Source organism: Lynx canadensis, chromosome E2 (genome assembly GCF_007474595.2).
Source record: "Lynx canadensis isolate LIC74 chromosome E2, mLynCan4.pri.v2, whole genome shotgun sequence".
Classification (NCBI taxonomy): Eukaryota; Metazoa; Chordata; class Mammalia; order Carnivora; family Felidae; genus Lynx; species Lynx canadensis.
This window is the reverse complement of record NC_044317.1, coordinates 14,222,763-14,244,262: the sequence shown is the minus strand read 5'-3', so window position 1 is coordinate 14,244,262 and position 21,500 is coordinate 14,222,763. Positions and strand designations below refer to the sequence as shown.

Below are 21,500 nucleotides of genomic sequence, written 5' to 3'. Positions count from 1 at the left end.
TACTTCAGTATCAACCAGGAGGCAGAAACCTACCACTTAGCAATATAAGACCTGGTTCTGGTCTTGGGGGCTGAAGGACAGAATGAAGAAAATAGGTTAAAAAAAATGCCCCCACCCACCAGAAAGGAAGAGAGAGAGAGAAAGGAAGGAAGAGAAAGAAAGAAAGAGGGAGGGAGGGGGGGAGGAAGGAAGGAAAGAAGGAAGAAGGAGGAAAGATGGAAGGAAGAAAGAAAAAAGAATACAACAAGGGAAAGTAAATTCAAAGGGAAATTTTAAGAAATGAAACAATGATGAGTGCAGACACTGATAAAATACGGTGGTAAAGTTAATATTAATTGTAAGAAGTTTAAACTTTTTTTATATTTTAAATATAAATTTAAACTACTAAAGCTCAAACTACCCTGAGTGATATTTAAGATGTGGTTGTTTAATAAGTAACATGTGATATAGTCTTGGAATAAGAGGATAGAAACACCAAATAACGTTCAACTTCATTAGAAAAAAAAGTGTGAATTAAAAATTTTAAGGACAGCCACTAAAAAAAGTAAAGTGGGAAAGGGGCCTCTGGGTGGCTCAGTCAGTTAAGCATCGAACATAGGCTCAGGTCATGAACTCACAGTTCGTGGGTTCAAGCCCTGCATCGGGCTCTGTGCTGACAGCTCAGAGCCTGGAGCCTGCTTCAGATCTGTGTCTCCCTCTGTCCTCTGTTCCTCCCCCACTTGCACTCTGTCTCTCTTTCTCACGCTCCTCCGCTCAAAATAAAGGTTAAAAAAAAAAAGTAGAGTGGAAAAAGAGAATATAAAAAGTTCTTTGATGCCGGGCACCTAGGTGGCTCAGTCAGTTAAGCATCTGACTTCATTTCAGGTCATTATCTCACAGTTTGTGAGTTTGAGCCCCACATTGGGCTCTGCATTGACAGCTCAGAGCCTGGAGCCTACTTCAGATTCTATTTCCCTCTCTCTCTGCCTCTCCCCTGCTCGTGTTTTCTCTTTCTCAAAAACAATATTAAAAAAAAAAAAATTCTGTAATGCTAAAAGAAGACAAAAAAGAGTGGAGAAAAAGGAACACAATGATTAGCATGGTAAATTATCACAAATTATAGTGATAGAGGGGTACCTGGGTGGCTAAGTCGGTTGAGTCCAACTTTGGCTCAGGTCATGATCTCACGGTTCATGGGTTTGAACCCCGCATCGGCTTTGTGCTGATAGCTCAGAGCCTGAAGCCTGCTTCAGATTCTTTGTCTTCTTTCTCTCTGCTTCTCCCCCACTCATGCTCTGTCTCTCTCAAAAATAAATATTTATTTATTTTTATTTTTATTTTTTAATTAAAAAAAAAATTTTTTTTTAATGTTTATTATTTTTGAGACAGAGAGAGACAGAGCATGAATGGGGGAGGGTCAGAGACAGGGAGACACAGAATCTAAAACGGGCTCCAGGCTTTGAGCTGTCAGCACAGAGCCCGACGCGGGGCTCGAACTCATGGACTGCGAGATCATGACCTGAGCCGAAGTCGGCCGCTTTAACCGACTGAGCCACCCAGGCGCCCCTCAAAAATAAATATTTTAAAAAAACCCACAAATTTTAGTGATAGAAACATATCTAAATATATCAATATTCATAATAATGTGATTGTTAGATTCTTATTTAAAATCTTAGTACTTGCTGTTTATTAGAGACATATTAACAATTAGAATGTTGAATGTGAAATGGTGGGAAAATTATGCTAGTCTAATAACAACCAAAAGAAAATCGGTGTGGTGTATATAACATCAGACAAAATACTTTTATGAAAGTTTGTATGGAACAAAGGACTTGTCTACAGAATATATAAAGAACTTTTACAACACAGTGATAGGAAGACAAATAACGTAGTAAAAAACTCAGCAAAAGATTGGAGCATATCCTTTACCAGTGAAGATATACACATGGCAAATAGACACATAAAAAGATTCTCACCATCATTAGTCATTAGGGAAATGCAAATTAATATCACAGTGATATACTGCACACCACTAGAATGACTAAAAATCAAAAGACTGATGAGTACCAGATTTAGCAAGATGAGGAACAACTGGAATGCTTATGTCATTGGTAGGAGTACAGTCTCTTTGGAAAACAGTTTTTTATTTCTTGTAAACTTAAACATATGTATATCAGATGACCCAGCTTTTCTCCCAGATATTGGGAAATGAACACATATCTTTACAAAGACTTGAAGTGAATGTTCGTCACAGCGTTATTCATAATTGTCAAAACTAGAAACAAGCCAAATGTTCATTGACTACTGGTGAATTGATAACACAAGGAGTTATGTCCACACAATGGAATACTAGTAAGCACTAAAAAGGAATGAACTGCCGACACTTTCCAAAACAAAGATCAGTCTCAAAGCATTATTTTAAGTGAAAGAAGCCAGGTACAAAAAAGTCTGTTTATTGTATGATTCTATCATATGAAATTCTAAAAAAAGACAACTATGGTGATAGAAAACAGGCAGTTGCCTGGGTGCAGAGGGGAGGGGATTGATTACAGAAAGCACAAAGGGAAATATTGGGGGTGATGGGCTTATACAGCTGTATTCATTTATAAAAGCTTATTAAATTATTCACTTAGAATCTGTGAAGTAAAAAAAATCACAAAGTTTATTAAAATTATACGTCATAAAAATAGTATCTAAAAAAAGACTTCAGTGCAAAAGAATTAGTAGTATAAAGAGGCTCATTCCAAAGGATGAAAGGAACATTTCATGATGAATATAATAATTCTGAAGTTGTACATGTGTATGATGTAGTCTTAATATATAATGCAAAAATTAACATATTAGATAAATTGACAAATTAACTTCCAGTGGGAGATTTACAATCGTTTCTCAATAGTTGACATTATATAAAAAAAAATTGACATTATATGAGTATATTATTGTTCTGTGTCAAATATCCTGTGATAAAATATTTAAAAGATTATTCTGAAACAATCATTAATATCTATTCTTCATTTCAATAAGATCCTTTATTTGGGACACAGACTCATTCACTTGCCTTGATTTATTACTAATAAAAAGCGGTCCTATGTGATCATTGCAATTGAATGTTATGAATATTATGTAATTTTATTTGGATCTTTTTAATATGATCTCTTTCGCTTAAAGTATTATCATGTTTCTGCCATTGGATTCAGTCTTTACTTGGCACCAGAAACCTAATGATTTACGAGTATAATTTGGAAGTTCCCAGCTGACTCACCAAGATTCAGTACCTATGACATATCAAAATAACATGTCAGAGAAAGATATAAAGTGGTTTCATAACTACAAAGGCTTTATCTTCTCAAAGCTATGTGAGGTGGGTTGTTGGAGTTTTGGGGGAGAATTGCTTTGATGAGAACTGCTGTTGTGCAGTGAATCTTTATTACCACCCCAAATGGAACAGAGAAGGTTTTCTGCCTGTTTCCTCAACCCTAGTGAAAGAGGTTTCAACAGGACTCAAGAGAGCTTGATACGGATCCCCTACAGTAAGGGAAACATAGTGGACTGGTGTCCTGCCTTCTGACCAAGGAGTCTTGAGGACAAGAGATGAGTTACCAATGCAGCCAGGTAGCTTAAGAGCCTGACTCATGCATTGGGATCATCATGTGCTCCTTGGGTTTGTTACTATGTGACTCAGAAGGGTTAAGAGAAAGTGAGAACCAGTGGGTGGATAGGTGGAAAAATGGATGAGTAGGTGGATTCTCTTAGATCTTGTCTAGCAGGGCCACCCAGAGGGGCAAATAGGCTTCCCTGGAGGACAGGCTGTAATGGACCACCAGATTCCTTCATGTCTGGGAGGGCATAGTCAACTACTGGAATAATATGCATTAGCCAGGTCAAGGGATCTGTAACTAAGAAGTCATCCATTGTTTGGCTTGAGGTGGGGGTAACCAAAAGAATCCTTAAAGGCCCCATTGAGGAAAAACCTCCTTTAAAATCTGCTAGGCCTGGAGACTGCAAAGTCAGGTTATGACTCTGCTTGTCTAGTAAGAACCTTTGAGCTTTTATCTTTCCTGTCCTTCCTATCTACTTCAAACCCTGGAGGGGGTAAAAATGGCATCTAGTCCAGTACTTAGTAGGTAAGGAAAGAGAGTCCAAAAAGCAGGCTAGGGCACCCTTTGTAGGCAGGCAGCTACCTCCATTGTGCCCAGGATAGGGAAGGGTTGGAACTGTCGTATCTTTGCAATGGAAACATTGGCTCTTATCCTGTGGTTCTAGAGACTCTCCTGTTGCGAAAATGGGATGCTTTCTGCATCACAGGCACTTGTACTTGCTCTTGCCCTGCATGGAATGCTCCTCCCCCAGGAGGTTTTCATGCTTTGACCCCCTTAGGGTCTTTGCTCATATGTTACCTCAGCCGAGTCCTTCCTTTACTGACCTGTTCATAACTCAGACCACCCACCCTGTCCTCCAAGCTTTTCCCCTGCTTTATTTTTCTTGATGTTACATCGTACATATTATATCATGCTATGCTATGTCACCATTTTGGTGTTAGAGTGTCTTTCCGCAAGTCTAAACCCCACTGAGAGTAGGCGCTTTGTTGTTTTCTCCTCCCTGCTTGTCCCAGCATGCAGAACAGTAGAATGTATTTATTCAGCTAATATTTCATTACCAAATTGAGACTGGGTTGTGACTTAAAGAATAATTAGTACATTTACTTACGATTATGCCCGAGTAATGTTCCTTCAACATAGTTGCTGATAAGTTATTCCTTTGCTTTTTTTATTTTTATTTTTTTATTTAAAAAAAAAATTTTTTTTTTACGTTTATTTATTTTTTGAGACAGAGAGAGACAGAGCATGAATGGGGGAGGGTCAGAGAGAGAGGGAGACACAGAATCTGAAACAGGCTCCAGGCTCTGAGCTGTCAGCACAGAGCCCGACGCGGAGCTCGAACTCACGGACCGCGAGATCATGACTGAGCCGAAGTCGGACGCTTAACCGACTGAGCCACCCAGGCGCCCCTCCTTTGCTTTTTTAAACAGCTTGATTGAGATTTAATTCATGTACCATATAATTCACCCATATAAGTGTATAGTTCAGTGGCTTTTAGTGTATTCACTGTTTTGTGACCATCACCACATCACCCTGAAAAGAAACCCTGCACTACTTAGCCATCATCTCCCCATTTCTTCCCTAGTCCTGGGCACCTACTAATCTACTTTCTGTCTGTACAGATTTGCTGATTCTGAAGACTCATGTAAACGGAATCATACAGTATTGGTTGTGACTTTCACTTCACATAATCTTTTCAAGGTTCATATAGTGTGCAGCAATATCTTCTGTTTATGGCTAAATAATATTCCACTGAAATATACCACATTCAGTGTTTATACGCATACCTGTTGATGGATGGACATTTAGGTTTCTCCTTTTGGGCTATTATGAATAGTGCTGCTCTAATTCATGTGTAAGTTTTTGTATAAATGTATGTTTTGAGTTCTCTTGAGTGTATATGTAGGAGTGGAATTGCTGGGCCACATGGTAACTCTATGTTCAACCTTTTGAGGAATTGCCAGACTGTTTTCCAGAGTGGCTGAACCATTTTACGTTCCCACTGCAGTGTATGAGGGATCCGAACCTGCTAATACTTGTTATCCAACATTTGTTATTTTCTATTTTTAACTTTAGCCCTCCTAGTGTATGTGATGTGGTGTCTTTCAATTTTGATTTTCATTTATCTAATAAGTAATGATGTTGAACATTTCATGTTATTACTGGTCATTTCTCAAGTCTTCTTTGGAGAAACATGTGATCAGATCTTTTGCCCCATTAAAAAAAATTTTTTTTAATGTTTATTTTTTGAGAAGAAACAGAATGTGAGCAGGGGAGGGGCAGAGAGAGAGGGAGACACAGAATCTGAAGCAGGTTCCAGGCTCTGAGCTGTCAGCACAGAGCCCAACGTGGGGCTCGAACTCACGAGCTGTGAGATCATGACCCGAGCTGAAGTCAGACGCTTAACTGACTGAGCCACACAGGCGCCTCTCTTTTGCCCCATTTAAAAAGTTTGACTTATTTTTCTTGTTACTGTCCTTTGCTCTCTGACTAGGATTTTTTTTTGTCTTGGTCCTGGTTTCCCTTGCCTCCTCCTCCTCAGGTGGAAGAAGTGAAGCGACGGCAGCACTCCCTTGCATTCAGCTCAGCTGGAGCCCAGGCTCAGACCTATCATGTCAGCTTTGAGACATTGGCTGAGTGCCAGAGATGGCAGCGACAAGCGTCCAAGGTGATAAGCTGTCAAATGTCCTGATGTGGTGATAAGACTGTAAAGCCCACAGAAATGTATCTTGAAGCTGAACTCACTCCAAAGAGAGTGAATTGTAATTCTTAGGTATCTTCCTTTAGGCTCCTCTAAGTTTATAATGAATGAAATAATAGAATTCCACCCGGTCCTTACCTTATTATTATGTTTGCATAGTACAAAATGTATTCAAACATGTTTTCAGGTGCATTTACCTTATACCATCTCTCTGAGGTGTGGTCCTCCACCACTGTGGTCAGGGATAGATGGAGCCATTCCCTAATTCCTAGACTAGTCCTTCTTGGTCTGAATATATTTAGTACAGCTGTGATGAACCACTTTAAATTTGAACTTATTATGGGACATGACCTGTGATCCTGTTACAAACCATTGTTCCGCTATGCTGAGGATAATTAGCTTTTCAGCATAATTTCTGCTTTTTAATCTTTAAAGATGCGTGCTCTAAAATTGTATTGCAGTTTCCAAATTTTCTTGTTCTCCCAGCTATCTTTGCAGAATTTTAGCACATTTTTCTTTGTGAACTAAATAGTTGCATAAAGTATTGTTTTAGTATAATGAGATGCCATAAAACATGAATAACTTTTCTAGTGATTTGTTTGGTTTTTAGACCAATTTTCACACCTATCTTTTATTAGCAGACTATTATAGAAATAAAAACTTGTTTTGGTTTTATTGAATTTTATGTACTTCTACTGTAGTGGTAATGAAATCTGTTCTGATAAATTAATCTCAGTTTAAATAGCTATTCCATTCTTTTGACCTTATAAGAGAAGTTAATATTTTTGAGCACCTTTTGCATACTAAGCAGTGTGCTGTGTGCTGAATTTATTTTTATCCTCCAACAGATGAAACTGCACTAGTAAGTAGCAGAGCCTGTGGGTACAAAAGGCCATGGCTTTCAATATCACACAGCCTGCCAAAGTTTTGTATAGTTATTTTGAATCATCTTATCTCTTGCATGAAATGTTAACTTTTTCCCTTTATGATTTTTTTTTCCTTTTACTTACAGACACTTTACAGCTTACACCATTGGTGTTTTCAAGCAGCTTAATGGTTTAGGAAAAAGGAAAAATGAACTGGTTTTTATAAATGAGTAATTGGATCTCATTACCTTTTTTTCTTTCCCCATTGTTTTTTTTTTTTTTTTTAATTTTTTTTTTTCAACGTTATTTATTTTTGGGACCGGGAGAGACAGAGCATGAACGGGGGAGGGGCAGAGAGAGAGGAAGACACAGAATCGGAAACAGGCTCCAGGCTCCGAGCCATCAGCCCAGAGCCCGACGCGGGGCTCGAACTCCCGGACCGCAAGATCGGGACCTGGCTGAAGTCGGACGCTCAACCGACTGCGCCACCCAGGCGCCCCTCTTTCCCATTGTTAAAATTAGCACTTTTTTTATAAATGGCATTCCTTCCTTTGCTGGGTGAGAGACATTTGTTCTGCTGCTCTAGCTGAGATGGCTCTTCTCCTTGACCCTATTCAGGTGGTGTCCCAGCGAATCAGCACCGTCGACCTCTCGTGTTACAGCCTTGAGGAGGTTCCTGAGCATCTCTTCTACAGTCAGATATCACCTACCTCAACTTGCGACACAACTTCATGCAGCTGGAAAGACCAGGGGGCCTTGACACTCTCTACAGGTATGTGGAGAATAGGTTTCCAGAATAACTTACTCAGACCAATCGTGATCACTGTCTTAGTTATACCTGAAGGTGAGCATGCTTAACATCATACACATATTCGAAATTTTTCTCTATTTTGAAAAGGAGTAGAATTTTATTTATGCTTTATTTATGCTGTTTTCTTTTTTTTTTTTTAAGTTTATTTTGAGAGAGAGAGAGAGCGCGTGCACACAAGTGAGGAAGGGGCACGGAGAGAGAATGTCAAGCAGTCTCCACACTGTCAGTGCAGAGCCTGACACAGGGCTTGAACTTACAAGCTGTGAGATCATGACCTGAGCCAAAATCAAGAGTCAGTCGCTTAACCTACTGAGTCACCCAGGCGCCCCTATTTATGCAGTTTTCTTACTCCCCCTTTCCCTCCATAAGACAGGAGATAGATGCAAATATTCTGTTACGGAGGCCACAGTGTGCTGCCATTGAGCTAGACAATCTTGTTATATAATTCACTGATCTGAAGCCAGGGTAATTGAGAGATTGAGTGTATGGCAAGTTTTGAATCCTAAGTATCAAACTTAAATAACTTAAAGGAAATAGGCTTAATTTCAAGAATTCCACTCCCAGTTGTGGGACTTTTATCTTTGCTGTGTGCCTATTAACACTAGCTTCTAAGCCTTAGACAACTATGAAACTTCTCCCCTCTGATAAAAGAACCATTCCACTCCTTAGGGACTATGGCCCATATATTTTCCATCTTTGTTAGAATATATTCCCCATTCCCTCCCTCCACCCACGTTACCACCCTCCTCCCTTTGAAAATGGATGGAAGAGGATTGCTTGGGTGGCTCTGTTGGTTGAGCATCTGAATTCGGCTCAGGACATGATCTCACAGTTCCTGAGTTTGAGCCCCACATTGGGCTTGCTACTCTCAGTGCATAGCCTGCTTCAGATCTTCTGTTCTCCTCTCTCTCTGTCCCTCCCCCACTTGCACTCTCTCTCTCATAAATAAATAAAACATTAAAAAAAATTTTTTTAAGTAAATATTTGATATAACTAATTGTCTGGGCTTGTGAACAAGGGAGAAATTGGACATTAAAGAATTCAGATTACATGGTGATTAGAAGATAATACACGTGAAAGTACGTATTTAGGGACACCTGAATGGCTCAGTCAGTTACATATCTGACTCTTGATCTTGACTTGGGTCTTGATCTCACAGTCGTGGGTTTGGGCCCTATGTTGGGCTCCGTGCTGGGCATGAGGCCTACTTAAAAAAAAAAAAAAAAAAAAAAAAAAAAAAAAAAAAAAAAAAAAAAAAAAAAAAGTACATATTTTACTTAATAATAATATTTCTAAAATAATTTTGAGAAACACTGTATTTTTATCTCATCTGATGTGTTTTACAAAGTTTTTTAGATTTAAGCCTATATTAGTAATGAGATAATACTTTTAATTATATTGTTATGTAAAACAATACAAGCTATCATTTTAAGTGAGTTTCTAGCATTTACTAGTGTTTTCTTCTGAGTTGCTGTGAAAATAGGGTTTTATCTAATTTGAGGGCTGTATTAAGATTCTCAAGTCAAGGCACCAAGCCAAAGGAACAGTCAGTACTCAAGGTCAGGACAATTGGAAATCAAAAGTTGAAAATTTGGAAGAGTGACTCAAATCTAGGAGCAGGTGTTACGGATCAGTATCATGGAAAACACCACCTCAGCCTTACCTTCTTGCACTAGTATAATCATAAGTATAATATTCCTAAGTAGAATTAGCAGAGTGATTCCTTTAGATCCAGTTTATGATGATATTATCTCTGGTTAAGATTGGCATAGATACTTTTATTTCTAGGAACAAAACAGAAGCATTAAAAATTACTATTTCATGTTCTCTGTTAGATCCTATTACAGTAAAACTCCATTAATACATACATACTTTAAAGCTCTAAGTGTCCCATTCATTTCAAGTGATATTTGAGCCAATATAAATTTCAGTATGTAAAAAGAAGTTGCTTATAATGGGATTTGATGTACATATTTGTTAGCTATTCCTGTGTGCGTTGATGAATTGTTATAAAATTTATATATTGCATGTAGAAATTTCATAAAGGAAGAGGTTTTAAGCATATCAATAGGATTTTGATATGAGATTTTTCTTTAAAATTTTTCTCCGTTTTTAAGGAAGAGAGAGAAGAACTCCCATTGCACTAGACCTGATTTCCTTCATTGTATGGTCCCAGTGTTAGGCATCTTAGTGTCTGTGCTGTACTCAATGTTTGGCAGGTAGTGAGTGCTCAACAGATATTTGTGGAACAAATTCTGCAGTGGACATCTAAAATGAGGGCTGGGGTGCCTGGGTGGCTCAGTCGGTTAAGTGTCTGAGTTTGGCTCAGGTCATGATCTCACGGTCCATGAGTTCGAGCCCTGCATCAGGCTCTGTGCTGACAGCTCAGAGCCTGGATCCTATTTCAAATTCTGTGTCTCCCTCCCTCTATGCCCCTCCCCCACTCACGCTGTCTCTCAAAAATAAATAAACATTAAAAAAAATTTTTTTTAATAGATGGCTTTTTCATTCAGCAGTATAATTTGTACCTTTGCTTTTAGATTTTCTCAGCTGAAGGGCCTGAACTTGTCCCACAATAAACTTGGGTTGTTTCCTGTATTGTTATGTGAGATTTCTACCCTGACTGAGCTCAACCTCTCCTGTAATGGATTTCATGACCTACCAAGTCAGATCGGCAATCTGCTAAAGTAAGTATCTGACTTTTGCTAGACTCATTTTTTTACTTGCAGAGTAAGGAGCTTGTCTGGCATTTGGAATGAAGGTAGTCCCATGAGCTTTTGCAGTGAAATTAATCATGTAAGTCTGAGGATTCTCGTCAGCAGCAGTTACTTGCAGCAGTAACTAGTTATTAGTCCCTCAGTTTCAATAGCACAGGTTCTGACTATTGTTGATGTTGGAGGGACCATCCATGTCAGTTATGTGTATTTCATTGAGTCTCTATAGATAGGGTATTTTATTATTACTGGATTCATAATAAATTAGTGACGTATGTCAGAATCCATATTTCTAGTTCTTTTCATTCCAATTAAAACCTTTCATAAAGTCTTGTTTTGTTTTCATCCTACAGTCTTCAAAACCCTCTGTGTTGATGGCAACTTTCTGACAACTTTACCTGAGGAATTGGGAAATCTGCAACAGCTTTCTTCCCTGGGAATTTCCTTCAACAACTTTAGTCATATTCCTGAGGTTTATGAGAAACTCACTATGGTTAGATAAAGTGGTTATGGCAGGAAATCACCTAGAAGTCCTAAACCTTGGGGTGCTGAATAGGATGAGCCATATCAAACATGTGGATTTAAGGTGAGGCCATTTTTCACCATGCCTTCTTCTGGGTGGACCTCTGATGTCCTTTTACGTTTTCTCTTTATAAAGACTTCTCTAAAACATTTTCCAAGCTGTAGTAAAGCTTCAGTTTTCACTCAGTAGCAGAGAGATATGAGTGAGGTAGGTATACGTGTGATAGACACTTTATACATTACCTTTGACAAAGGTTGTTCTGAGTTACCCTCCCAGTAACATTTTGTAAGAATTCCCAGTTTCTACACATCCTTGTCAATGTTGGATCTTAGCAGCCTTTTCTTTATTGTCAATGTAGTGGGAGACAATAATACTCATTGTTTTAATCAGTATTATTTACTTATGAGTGAGGTTGAGCATCTTTAACAAAAAAATTTTTTAATGTTTATTTATTGTTGAGAGAAGAGACAGAATGTAAGTGGGGGAGGGGCAGAGAGAGAGAGAGGGAGACACAGGATCAGAGCATGTTCCAGGCTCTGAGCTGTCAGCACAGAGCCCAACACGAATGGGCCTTGAACTCATGAACCATGAGATCATGGCCTGAGCTGGAGTTGGATGCTTAACCGACTGAGCCCCCGATGTCCCCGAGCATCGTTTTAATATGCTTATTGGTAATTTGTATTTTTCTTAAACTTGACCATTTTTTATTGAATCATTGGGTTTCTTCTTGATACCCATTATATTAGATTTTAAATGTTAAAGGTTTTCCTATGAATTTTTATGAGTTTTATTTTCTAGTTACAATATTTTCCTAAAGAAAGCTGATAAAAGACACATTCACATAAAAGACACACATACACATAGTGTAAATGTCTGTCATTTACACTAAGCCATTGATGTCCCTTGTAAGAAATAGTAACAGAGGGGCGTCTGGGTGGCTCAGTCGGTTGAGAATCCGACTTTGGTTCAGGTCATGATCTCACGGTTTCATGGGTGCGAGCCCTGCGTCCAGCTGGAGCCTGGAGCCTGCTGACAGCTTGGAGGCCTGGAGCCTGCTTCGGATTCTGTGTCTCCCTCTCTTTCTGCCCCTCCCCCACTCATGTCTGTGTCCTCTTTCTCAATAAATAAACATTAAAAAAAATAGTTAACAGAAAGTGTATTGAAATACAAGAAAATGAGAAACATGGCTATGTTGCACTAAATCCTATACTTGGGTAGAAGAGAACCAAGAAGGCCATTTTCTATAATTTGCCCTTGAACTACTCCATATAGATACAGATTATTTTCCTCTCTAGTAATTAATGAAATGTGAATCTTAGCATAAGAGAGAGTAGGCAGAGCAACGGGAGAAAGTATGGCTGCTTCCTCTTGGTCCTCTACATGGTGCACTACGACTGCTTTGCTGCTCATTAACCCAGAAGGTTATGTTCATCTTATTGTTCATTTGGTGTGCTTCTCTCGTGCCTACCTAACTTTATTATGTCTTTGGATGTAAGTTTTTAAGTAATTGTTTGTAGGCATGACCCCTCTTCCCTCTCTATTTAATTTGTATATGTATTTGCAAGTCTGGATTGCCTAACTTAGTTCATAAAGAAAGAACTCAAGGTACAGCTCTTCAGGGTTATTAATACCTTGCAAGCCAAAGCAAGTAGTGAAATTTTTTAGTTTGTTTAGAAAGAAAGAAAGAGATCATACCTCTTTTCTTTTGATAAGCACATTTAGTAGAATTTATTTCTAATGATTTCCTTATTTCTCTATTAAGGATGAACCATTTGAAAACCGTAGTTACTGAAATCTGGAGGGAAATAAATACATCACCCACATGGATTTGCGGGACAATCAACTGGCTGACTTAGATCTCAACTCCTTATGTAGCTTGGAGCAGCTGCATGTGAGCGGAATCAACTGAGAGAGCTGACGCTCAGTGGCTTCTCCCCTTCGAATCTCTGTACGCCAGTTTCAAACAGTGAGTTCTCCATCCAGCCCTCCTATTTTTTTCCTCTTGTAGCTCGCAGTCAAGAGCTTTCTAAGAACAGTGGCATCTGTATGTTCCTCAGCCAGTCTGCAAAGTGTTGGTTGAGGTTCATGGAGACCAGGCTTTGTCCTTTTAAGTTTGTTTTTAAGTTGGCTGAGATAAGCATGAAAGGCATTGCAGACTACTTTGAGATTCCCTAAGTGAGTTAAGTATCAGAGGCATTTGCAAAATAACAAGGTAGGAGGGTGGGCAGCATGTTCAAAACAGAATATCAGGAATAGCCTAAAACAAAGGTTGGTAACGACAGCCCAAGGGCTAAATCTGGCCCAGCACCTGTTTTTTATATGGCCCATGGGGAATGAGTTTTTCACATTTTTTAAGTAAATTTAAAAAAAAAATCAAAAGAAGAATAATTTTGACTTGGGAAAGTTATATGAAATTCAAATATCAGTGATACATCAATAATAAAATTTGATTGGAAGATACCCACATTCATTTGTTTTACATATCACTGCATGATTGAGTAGTTGTAAGAGACATGGTATGGCCTGCAAAGCCTAAAGCATTTATTAAATATTTAGCCCTTTACAGAAAAAGTGTGCCCATCTCTAGTCAAAACTTTGTACTGCCTCAGTTCTAGAATGAGAAGCCCCTTATTCAATAGTGATTTGCTCCAGGAATATTGTTCATTGTAAAAGACCTTGTATTTGTTGTATTATTTTTATGGAAAGTTCTTTTTTTTTTTTTTTTTTTCAAAGTTTACTTATTTATTTGAGAGCAAGAGAGCACACACGATGCGGGGAGGGACAGAGAGAGGGAGAAAGGGAATCCTAAACAGGCTCCACGCTGACAGCACAAAGCATGACACGGGGCCTCGAACTCATGAGCTGTCAAATAATGACCTGAGCCTCAATCAAGAGTCAGATGCTTAACAAAACTGAGCCACCCAGGTACCCCAGAGTTCTTTACCAAGGAAATTATAATTACATTTCCTGTGTTTCAGGAAGGATTGGAAAAAGATGTTCAGTATCACTAAGTGCCAGAGAAATGCAAATTTTGATAATTCCATTTTACGCTCATCAAATTAAAAATTCCCACTAAGCGCTATTGAAGATATGGAGAAGCAGCAGCTCTCCTACACTGCCAGTGAGAGGGTCATTTGGTAAAGCCATTTTGCAAAGCACTATAACAGTGTTCAGAGAAGTCAAAGATACATGTAGTGCATATTCTGCAGGTGCTCTGCTTGGAATATCTCCCAGAGACACCCGCATGTGCCCAGAGATGTTACTGGAGTGTTTCTCACAACGTTGTTTGTTACAGTGAAAAAAAAAATATATATATAGACTCTTGATAGGAAAATGTATACACTAACAGTGACATGTTTATACAATAGAATACTGCACAGCAATGGAAATGACTGTCCTAAAGCTTTGTGTATTAATATGGATAAATCTTAGAAAACATTGTTTTAGCAAAAAAAAATGCATAAGTATTATGTATGTACACCAAGATAGTTGTATCAAATTTCACACACGCAGAAAGTTGTTTCCTTAGCTCTGTGTTTACCAGAGAATATAAAAGATCCATGGAATAATAAAATATTCGGGATGATGTTTACCTCTTGGTATGTGCCAGTGTTTTAATTCTTGAAAAAGTCTGAAGCTTTATAGACAGAATTTGAAGATATGTTAAAAGTTGGATGATGGGTGAAAGAGTGTTCATTATTATATTCTCTTTTCTGTATCTCTAAAATACATTATTAAAATAAAAGATAGTTATAGACTTCTCTTTTCACTGCCTTTTATCATGTTAGAGAAATTTCAACTTGCAGCGTAGATTAATTGCTTGGGTCAAAACAGTGTCAAAGCGATGAGTATCGACTTGTGCAAGTTCTAGATATTCTTGTGAGATGGTAGTGGGTCTTTTGTTGTGGAAATGTTTACTATTAGCCCTATTCTGTGTTCTCAATGTATCTAGAGAATGAATGAGTGGCCCTGCTAGAAAAGACCTCATAGACATAAATGCTGTCTTCAGTAACTGGGATTTCTGTCACAGAGCTGTACCAAACGTGGCTTGTTTGAAGTTAGCCACTCTGTTTACAGAAAGAATCCTTAAGTTCTTAACCTGGAAAAATTCACACCAACACTTGCAGTTCTGATGTCCCAAAAGTAAAGAACTCAGCTTCACAAAAGAATTATCCAAATGATCAGTTAGTATAGGAAAAGGCACTTGACCCCACTGATCTTCGGCGATGTGCACATTGAAACCCCAGTGTGACACCACTACACACCTATCAGAATGACTAGAATAGTCCTTGAAAATCACTGAAAATACTAGTTGTACATTGGTCAACCACTCTGGAAAACTGTGTGGAATTATCTACTAAAGCTGAACGTGTACTCAGTAACCCCAAAATGGAAGAGACTTAAATGCCCACCAGCTCTAAAATGGGTCCATAAATTGTGGTATAATTACATAAAGAATTTTATATGGCCATGAGAATGTGGTGAACTACAGCCCTAGGCAGTAATAGGAACAAATGTCACAGGCACAATGTAGAGTAAATAAAGCAGAGAAAGCATTATGCAGACTGTGCCATGTGTATTTATGTGGATAGGCAAAAGCCATCTGTGGTATTGGGAGTTGGGGTGGGGAGGGAGGTTGCCCTGGTGGGCAGTGACCAAAACAGGGAAACGGGAGTGGATTTCAGGGCAGCGGGTAATATGCTGTTTCTTGATCTGGTACTGGTTACCCTATTGTGTTCTGTTTGTAAAATCAATTGATCTATACACTTAAGCTTGTTGTACTTTTCTGTATGTATTTTTTTACTTTAATTAAAAGATACTGCCTGTAAAAATCCAATTATTAAAAATTTTTTTTGAAATTAGAAAGCTAAGTAGTCACGGCTAACATTTAGCAACTTCCTGTGCTGTGTGAGTCCAGACCAGTACACAGATCCTTTAATCAGTTGTTTCATTTGGGTTTCAAATCAGGTAAAGTTAGTCAGTGTCAGTTACCCAGCTTGTTGTCTTTAGTTCATCTCAGGAGATGACATCAGTTTTTTCTCTGGTGATTTCACTAAACCACTTTGCTGTTGTTTACTCTCTCAGTTACTTTCTTCTTTGGAGAGTATCACTAACACCTGTTTGTTTTTTGATTAGGGCTGACAGCAGTGAATGTCTATCCAGTACCCAGTCAACTCACTTCTCTAGAACTTTCCCGGTGAGTGTGTCTCATGAGAGTGGTGCTTGTTTGATTCTTAATCTTTAAGAGATGGATGTGGATACTTTGGTGGTTTCGAGTTGTAAGACATCTAAATACATGAAAATATTTGGATAGCCTGGGGAAGGGAGAAAGAATGAGTGGAGAAATACTTTTAATGGCTGTACCATCTATTTAAAGGGAAAGTCCTCTTGAAACAGAAAGATGCCTGTGAAATATTCCTTAAAAAGTCTGCAGATTTAGAATGAGATGCAAACAAAGGAAACCTTTTATCCCCTTCATGGCAGTGATTTCCTTTTTGCTGTCTGGAATCAGAGAACTCGTCTTGGTTTTTAGTAACTTATGTTACAATTTTATTTTCTTTTTGATATTCTTATGACCCATGTTGGTCTTATGTTCAGAGAGATATTAATTATATTCAGGATCTTATTACTTCCATTTGTGGACAAGAACAGATATAACTGAGGTTTTCCTTTCTTTCCTTCATTTTTAACACTGTTCATTCAGGAATCAGTGGCTGAGTTTTAGGGCCTAGTGGAGAGTGTGACAGTCAAGCCAGAAGTGACAGGGCAGCATCGTAAGTGTGTGATTATAGATGACAGAGCAAGTAGAAGGGGCAGTGGACGGGGTCCTATACATATGGCCAGGATTGTTGTAAAGATTAAATGAGGCAATAAATGCAAAATATTACCATGGTGCCTGGCATAAAATAGTCTTTTGGGGGAATATTAGCTGCTATATAACTAGGTTTTCTTTTTGTTGTTTTTTTTTTATTATCATTATTATTAAGCTGTTGTTTTAGATTCCCTCCCATCCATTTCTTTCTTTCATACCTTACAGCAAAACCCCAGCATGGATCAACACTAAGATTTACCTTCTCCTCTGAGTTTCATCATTACCAAAGAAAATCATATGGACACCACTGTAAATTCACAGTTTCCAACCTCTTCAGTGCCCTGGGCATTGGCTCCACATTGTCCAACTTCCCTCACCCTCACCTGCACTAGCCCCAACTCCTTCACTCTAGAGCTTAGCTTCCCACTTGATCGAGAAAGTAGACCGTCTTGGGTGATCTCCCTGAGCGTCCTAGCACCTTTCTTAAATTCATGTAATTAATATCCATTCTCAGTTTCTTTCTCTATTCAAGGCCAGTTCATCCTCTGAGCCTGGGATGGCGTCCACTCTGCTGCTCTGGACCTTGCTCTGTAGTCACCACTTCCTCACCTCTTGTGTGTGTTCACTGTCTTTTTTTTCTCAGTCTGTACACACACTCAATCTCCTCTGTCTTAACAGAGTCTGCTCTATCTTGCAGCCCTTCTAGCTGCTATCTATTTCTTCTCATCTCCTTTTTGTCCAAATTTCTCAGTAAGTATTTTCATTTGTTGGCTGGGTTTCCTTGGTTCTCATTTGTTTATCCCACCACAGCTTGCTTTGGACTTTCTCCTGTGGAACTTTCCTATATTGACACTGTTAATCTTGCTCTTTTCTTCAAACATCCTTCCTCAGTTGGCTCACATGATCTCATTTTTTTCATGCCACTTCGACCACTCCTGTCCCTTGCGTACTTTTCTTCCTCAGCTAGCCTTTTACAGGTCACTTATTCCAGGTCTGTCCTCACTTCCTACTTTCTTATTTGACAGTCTCATCTATTCCAGTGATTTCGGCTACACTTCGGTATCAGCGTCACCTGGATTGCCAGCCCACACCTCTTCTTCCAGCCTCAGACCCATGTATCCGGTTTTACATTAGACATTTTTGACCTACCTGTCTCCAACTACCTCAAATATGTGCAAAAACGAAACTGTATCCACTCCTCCAGCCCTGCCTTAGCTTGTTGTCTTGTGTCTGTTTCAGCTTTTGGCATTACTGTAAGATAGTCATTTCAGATGGACACCACTCGAGACTCACATATCCAGCCTCATTTGGAGCCTCCCACTCCTTTCTTTGGATATGATTTTCTCCCTGGCAGTCTAGATGAGAAGCCTGAAAGTCATTTTCATTCTTCCCTCTGCTCTACTCCCATGTCTAATTCATCTCCAAGTTGTTTTGATTTTTGCCTCCTAAGTATTTTTGGAATCCCTCCCCTCCCTTCCGTATGTATCACCACCCAGTTAGGCCCGTGTCATTTCTTGTCTGGAATTCTGTAACGGCTTCCTGATTGTTCTTCCTTTTACTGATATAAGCACCTCAGTCAGACCTCTGTGTATACACAGAGTAAACTATTTAAAGTACAGCACTGGGGTGCCTGGGTGGCTCAGTCAGTTAAGCTTCTGACTCTTGATTTTGGCTCAGGTCATGATCTCACAGTTCGTGGGTTTGAGCCCCGTGTTGGGCTCTGCGCTGGCAGCATGGAGCCTGCTTGGGATCCTCTCTCTCTCCCCCCCTTTCTCTCTCCCCTTCCCCACTCATGTGTACATGCTCTCTCTCTTTCTCTCTCTCTCAAAATAAATAAATAAAGTACAAGACTGTGTTCCCCACTACTTACAAACCCTTCATTGATTCCCCCTGTACCTACAGGATAAAGTTACAAACTTCTAGACATGATTTAGGTCTTTCCGGCTTGTTTCTTACCATTTGGCTCTGTATTTGCTGCTCTGGGATCACCAGACTGCTTATTATTCCCCACATACGTCATGCCATTTCCTTTCTTGTTTCTGCTCTAGTTCATGTTTGTCACCTCTTGCTTGGTTTGTCCTCCTCATCTCGGGTCATTGTACAACATTCTTCAAATTCCAACCCAGATGTTATATTTCTTGGGGAGTTTGCCCTGATCCATGTCAAGCAAAGTGCTCCCTTCACTTAGCCGTTGTAACAGTATCTGAGTTTCTCCTACAGTGCCAACTTCTTTCTGCCTTGAGTTGATCTTCAATCAGTAGGTACTTTGAGCCTTAGCGAAGCTAAGTAGCATCTGAAAATGGAATTCCTTTTACTGAGTATCTGCCCGGTGCTCTACTAAATGCTTGAGTTCAAATTCTAAAATGATTTGCAGCCTTCCCCCACCACTTGTCTTTTGTCCCTACTTCCTTACTTCTATTCATTTGGGTTCATTTTCTCCAGAATTTCTTTCTCTTCTCCTTCATTCATTCATTACCTGTGGAAATCCTTCTCATCTTGAAGTTTGTGTAAAATGCCACTCCTTTCCTTGTCTTTCCTCATCTCTCTTTTATCTCACTACTTGTGTGCTTTCCTACTGCTCATAGCCTTTGTGTCTTCTTTGAGGAGGTAAAATAATTGATCTAATATAATGCATGTTTCTGTCTTTGTCTCTCTGTCTTTCTGTCAACAGCATTCATTGAGCACTTAGTATTATATTCCAGGTAATGCACTAGGAATGCCTTGGGGCCCGTGCTCCTGCCACAAGGAGCTCAAGGGCTGGTTAACAGCTACATTACAGACTAGTGAAAAGAGTTCCACACATCATCAGCAGCAATGCCTTTAATTATTTTCTGTAGAAACCTGCTGGAGTGTGTCCCTGATTGGGCCTGTGAAGCAAAGAAGATGGAGATACTAGATGTGAGCTGTAATCTTCTGACGGAGGTTCCCATGAGGTATGTGTGTGTTAACATATGTATGCATTAATATATATATGTCCGTATGTATGTATAATTATTTTCCTAGATTTGTGTTGCCTTTCAAAGGTACTTTCATCTGTTTGTTTCGGTAGGTATTGAGTACCTGTCTAGTGCAGGGCAGTGTGAATTGCTGTAAGGCTAATACATATTAGCCTTACATATTACTTACATATTAGTAATGGCTAATGCACAGTCTTGGCCTGCATGGAACTTGGTAAGTGGATAGTTGGGGGTAAACTTGTGCACAGATAACTGTGATAAAATGTGACAAGGGTCACTGGCATAGATCAGCGATCTGATTGTGCTAATAGATCATTTGTATTGGATAAGTTTTATGAACTGAGTAATGTTCTAAGAACTTCACATTTATTATTTAATCCTTTAACCACCTTATTAGATAGACGCTGTTATTCTCATCTTACGGATGAGAAAAACGAAGGCTTTTGTGGTTAGGTAACTTGTCCAAGGCAACACTTAACTAGGAAATGATGGGAGCCGACATTTGAATGTAGTCGTTCTTATTCCAAAGTCTTCACTCTTTGTCATTACACTGTATAAATAAAATGCATTGAGGAGGCACCTTTTGGGATGAGCACTGGGTGTTGTATGGAAACCAATTTGACAATAAATTTCATATTTAAAAAAAAAAATAAAATGCTTTAGAAATTAACAACTTTGAACAGTTAGAGAATGCTTCATGAGAGAATTGCATATTTGAGTTGACCTTACAAGATAGTGAGATTTCTGTATGTGGAGGGGGAGAGAGGGAAATGCTGGGGCTGAGGGGATGATATATTCAATAGCACTGAGATGTAAAATGTGTGCTTATCACCTAGTGGAGTCTTTAAAGTAACTGGAGGCTTACAGCATGGTAGGTGTGAATGCAGCCTTTGGAATCAGACCTTCGTTCAAGTCCTGATGTTCATGTAAATGGACACATGCAGTTCATATCCATGAATTAATAGTTGAAGTGGCCTAGCACGTTTTAAGTGATAGTAGTAGTTTTGTTATAATAAATTTTGTTGATTATAATCATTACAGTTGATCCTTGAACAATGGGGTGTCCTGACCCCTGCACAGTTGAAAATCCATGTGTAACTTTTGACTTCTCCCAGAACTTAACTACTAAGAGCCTACTGTATACTGGAAACTTTACTGATAACATAACATCATATTTTGTGTGTTGTATGTATTAGATACTATATTCTTAAAATGAGAAAAGAAAAATCTCATTAAGAAAATCCTAAGGAGGGGGCACCTGGGTGGTTCAGTCAGTTGTGCGTCTGACTTTGGCCCAGGTCATGATCTCACGGCTTGTGAGTTGAGTCCCGCATTGGGCTCTATGCTGACACCTCAGACCCTGGAGCCTGCTTTGGATTCTGTGTCTCCCTCTCTTCTGCCCTTCCCCCGCTCGTGCGGTGTCTCTCTCTCCCCTTCAAAAGTAAACATAGAAAAAAAGAAAAGAAAATCCTAAGGAACAGCAGGTATACTCTTCTGCATACACACACACACACACACACACACACACACACACACGT

The 21,500-nt window shown here is 39.1% G+C and overlaps 1 protein-coding gene across 1 annotated transcript in view; it reads left to right on the top strand.

Moving 5' to 3' along the window:
* The window catches only part of PHLPP2 (PH domain and leucine rich repeat protein phosphatase 2), a 79,791-nt gene that overhangs the window by 37,398 nt on the left and 20,893 nt on the right, over positions 1-21,500 (top strand). The window contains 11 exon segments of the mRNA XM_030299570.1: positions 6,121-6,246; positions 7,764-7,839; positions 7,842-7,917; positions 10,497-10,643; positions 11,025-11,163; positions 11,165-11,256; positions 12,956-12,981; positions 12,984-13,079; positions 13,082-13,159; positions 16,330-16,390; positions 19,843-19,938. Of these exon segments, the coding sequence (XP_030155430.1) occupies positions 6,121-6,246; positions 7,764-7,839; positions 7,842-7,917; positions 10,497-10,643; positions 11,025-11,163; positions 11,165-11,256; positions 12,956-12,981; positions 12,984-13,079; positions 13,082-13,159; positions 16,330-16,390; positions 19,843-19,938 (1,013 nt within the window).